The sequence below is a fragment of the Nicotiana attenuata genome, unplaced genomic scaffold (genome assembly GCF_001879085.1).
Source record: "Nicotiana attenuata strain UT unplaced genomic scaffold, NIATTr2, whole genome shotgun sequence".
Classification (NCBI taxonomy): domain Eukaryota; kingdom Viridiplantae; phylum Streptophyta; class Magnoliopsida; order Solanales; family Solanaceae; genus Nicotiana; species Nicotiana attenuata.
The window spans coordinates 26,083-29,810 of record NW_017677512.1 but is presented as its reverse complement, the minus strand read 5'-3'; the positions used below and the strand labels follow the sequence as shown (position 1 = coordinate 29,810).

The 3,728-nt window shown below is 42.4% G+C and overlaps 1 protein-coding gene across 1 annotated transcript; it reads right to left on the bottom strand.

The window, feature by feature from the left end:
- Positions 1-119: 119 nt before the first annotated feature.
- Positions 120-3,004, bottom strand: LOC109221429. The gene is made up of 6 exons (XM_019385918.1): positions 2,928-3,004; positions 2,775-2,833; positions 1,309-1,889; positions 972-1,088; positions 650-890; positions 120-385 (listed from the first exon to the last, which is right to left on the bottom strand). The coding sequence occupies exons 1-6, from the start codon at positions 3,002-3,004 to the stop codon at positions 120-122; spliced, it is 1,341 nt and encodes a 446-aa protein (XP_019241463.1).
- Positions 3,005-3,728: the final 724 nt, after the last annotated feature.

Genomic DNA, 3,728 nt, shown 5'->3' with positions numbered 1-3,728 from the left:
TATATAGTTAAAAAGACTAAGTAAAAACTTAGTCAACAAGTGACCCCATTATGATAATTGGGACGTTTTTCCACCAATCAACAAAGCAAATAAAAATAAAGTTTGAAAACATAAACTGGTCACTGAGGGGCTGGAGCATCAGAAGTTGTGATATCAGCTTCACTTTCAGGGACGGTAACTTCTGAAGAAACAGCAACAGAAGCGGTTTCAGCTGGAATTGAAATGGTAGATTCTTCGAGGGGAGCAAGAGCCACGGAAGCGTCAGCTTCCTCAAACCGATTCATAGAAGTTTCACCCTCGGGAGCTGGAATAGCAACATTTTCAACTTCAATTGTCACAGCAGCAGCTTCTTCATTTAAAGGTTCTTCAGTCACGGGAGCTTCATCTGCCGGAGAAGGAAAGTCAAGTGGTTGTTGGGTCATCTCAATGGTTTTCAAAACCTTGGCCAATTCCGATTCTAAATCAAAGTTTTCTTGTCTGGCCTCAGTTAAAGCATCACGACGAGAGTTTAGAAAAGCCCAACTCACTTCTATATTAAAATTCTCCTCAAGAAGCTCATAATCACTTTCCCACATAGCAAGATCATTCTTTAACACTTGATTTTCAGCTAAAGTGGAATCAAGGTTGGCTTCAAGGGAGGCATGAGAACTCTCCAATGCATGAACCTTATCAGAGGAGATCTTCAAATCAGCTTGAGCTTGAGTCAAGTTTTGTACTAACTCTCCTGCATATTCTTCTTTCTTGTTCAAGAGTGCTTTAAGTTCTCTGATTTCTTCACTTGACTTTGATAATTGCTCTGAAAAGGAACACTCGAGGCGCTCCTTGTCCTTCTCGGCTTTACTAGAAGAAGCCTTGGCCTTCGCTAAATCCGAAGTCAGAGTCCGCTTTTGCTGCTCCAGGTTACGGTTGCTTTCTTGCAATTCTTTTATCGTGTCTTGAGCATTTTTAAACTGTTCCTTCCAATTAGTTGCCTCCAGCTGGGCTTCCTTAGCTACCCTCTCAGCCTCGAGAATAGTCTTATCAGATTCACGAGCCTTCTTTTCTAAAAGGGAAATTCTTCCCATCAACTCCGTGCCAATAAGGTTGGCCTACAAAGACAACTCATGAAGATAAGAATCTAGAAATAATAAAAAAAAAACTTATTAAAAAGTAAAGGGAGAATACCTTCAACGTAGAATGAACTATGTCATTCATCAAAGTTAAGCAACTGTGACTGTCCATCTTTTTCTTCTCAATATCTCCAATTAAAGGCTTAAGCCAGACATCTGCTCCACCAGACTTCCTTAAAAGACTGTTAGTAGCAGGAACCTCAAGTGTTACACTCCTCATAGCTAAACTTCTGCTACTAGAACCCTCCTCTGCATGCTGAACAGAGGAAGGGGGAGCTATAGAAGGAGGAACGGTAGAAGAGGTAAAAATAACAGGAGTCGAGGGAGTCGAAGCAGGTAAAGGAGCAGAAATTGACAAAGAAGCAGGAACAGATAAAATGGGCAAAGATGTACTTGAAACTAAAGAAGGAATAGGAATGGAAGAGGAAAGAGGAACCTCATCTAAAACCGGACCTAGTTTACCACTTTCGAAACCCTCAGTGAAGAAACGTTGAGTGGATTCAATGGTGTCCCTGGGGATGGTTTCATCATCGGAAACAATATTAACCGGAGAGGAGGCACGGGTAGGAGAAATTTCAGCTTCATCTTCAGAAATGATACGTCTCCTGACTCTAGGTCTAACTGCCAAAGAGGTGTCTTCATCTTCATCGTCCTCGGAATCCTCTTCAACAACTTTCCTCTTTGACAGCGTAGCTTGTGCTCTCTCTAAAGAAAGAGGAGTACCAAAAGAAGCTCGAAGGGCAATAGCTACTTCAGCTGACATTCCTCGAATAGCAAATCCTGACAGAAAGAAGGATAAAAAGTTAGAAGAGGGGAAAGAATTTAACATACGGGAAACAATAAGAGACGCATACCGTGAATTTTTACTTTCCAACCATGTTTGTTAGAAATAGATTTTCAGGTTCGTGCCTCCATAGGCACGGCCTTCAAAATAGCATCTACCCAACCACGAAAATTAGGAACGGGTTCCACATCTCCCATGGTTGCTACAAAAAAAAAGCAAAAAAGAATGAAATTAGAAAAGGAGTTGAAATAAAACAAACACGGCAAGAAAGAAATACTTACGTGCAAGGTTCCATTTCTCAGGGAAAGGAATATCTGATTCACCCACCAAATCAACCGTGGGTACCACAACATAACGGGTGTACCAGCCTCGATCTTTATCATCTTCATGGCTTACCAAAACCCTTTTACTTCTTGCGGTTAGGGTAAAAACACCATTGCGAAACAGCTTGGGGTGGTAAAGATGAATCAGATGAGAGAAGGTAAAATCGACATCAGCCTTTACCGATACATACCTTAAACAAGTGTCACGACCCGGATTTTTCCCACCATCGGGCGTCGTGATGGCGTGTTTCGGACCTGAATAGCTAAAGTTGGAAGTTTTTGAACTTTGAAATGAAATCATGAGTTTTGAGGTTTGATTCTTTGATTTTGATGTTATTTTCGCGATTTGATCGCTCGAGCAAGTTCGTAGGATGATATTGAGTTAGTGTGTGTGTCTGGTTGGGAGCCCCGAGGGCTCGGGAGTGTTTCGGAGGTGGTTCGGGGTGTTTTACACTTAGGAAAGTTAGCAGATTTTCTGCAATTTTTGCTCAAGCCTTTTCTTCTTCGTGATCGCGGCCTTAGGCTCGCGTTCGACTGCTCATGGTGTTCCCCTTCTACGTATTCGCATCTCCATAAGCGCGATCGCGTAAGTCAAGTTCAGGACCCAGAGACTTCCTCTTCGCGTTCGCAGTCAGATGTTCGCGAACGCATAGACTTGCTGCTCCCTCCATCGCGTTCGCGAGGCCTTTTACGCGTTCGCATAGAGCAAACCTGGACCCCCCAGCATTTTCTTCTACGCGTTCGCCTTCCCCTTCACGGGAACGCGATGCCTGCCCATTTTCCTTCATCGCGAACGCGACCGGGGTGTCGCGAATGCGATGAACAATTTTGCCCAGTTATTTTAAAAGCCTAAAACAGTAGCCATTACGGGATTTTGCCATCTTCTTCACACGAACCTCTCTCTCAAATCCTCCATAGATGAAATTCAAGTTCCCTTTCCTCCACAAATCGTTGGGTAAGTAATCCTAACATCGTTTCCTGATTATTTTATCATCTAATCACTAAATTTTAGGCCTAAAAACATGAAATCAAGGTAGAAATTAGGGCTTTTGGGTAGAGTTAGGTTTTTGAAAATTTTGGGTGATTCAACCTCAATTTGGGGTCGGATCTTGAAACAAATTATATATTTGAACTCGTGGGGTTATGGGTGATTGGAATTTGGTCCGAGCCTCGAGTTTGGACCATGTGGGCCCGGTGTCGGATTTTGCTATTTTTGGAAGAATGGTAGGAAATTCATTTCTAGGCTATGGGATTATGTTGTTGAGCCTCATTTGATATTATTGAATTAATTATGATTAGATATCATTGTTTCAGAGTCGAATTCTAGAGGGAAGGCGGTGTTAGAGGCTTGATTGCTATTTTCGGACCGAGGTAAGTGTTTGATCTAACTTTGGCTTGAGGGAATAGGATTAGAGTATCATAAATGCTATTTGCTAATTGATCGAGTACGGTGTATAGGCGTGGTGATGAGTGTCTATACACCGGAGTCTAGCATAACCGTGGGTCTTTGTT

Bases quoted from the DNA above. Each gene is read 5' to 3' on its own strand.
- LOC109221429 (XM_019385918.1), bottom strand. From the start codon at position 3,004: ATGAAGGAAAATGGGCAGGCATCGCGTTCCCGTGAAGGGGAAGGCGAA. The intron at 1,890-2,774 runs GTAGAAGGGGAA...TCTTTCTGTCAG, and splicing joins GCTTATGGAGATGCGAATAC to GATTTGCTATTCGAGGAATG. The intron at 891-971 runs GCAACTAATTGG...AACCTGGAGCAG, and splicing joins CTAAGGAAGCCCAGCTGGAG to CAAAAGCGGACTCTGACTTC.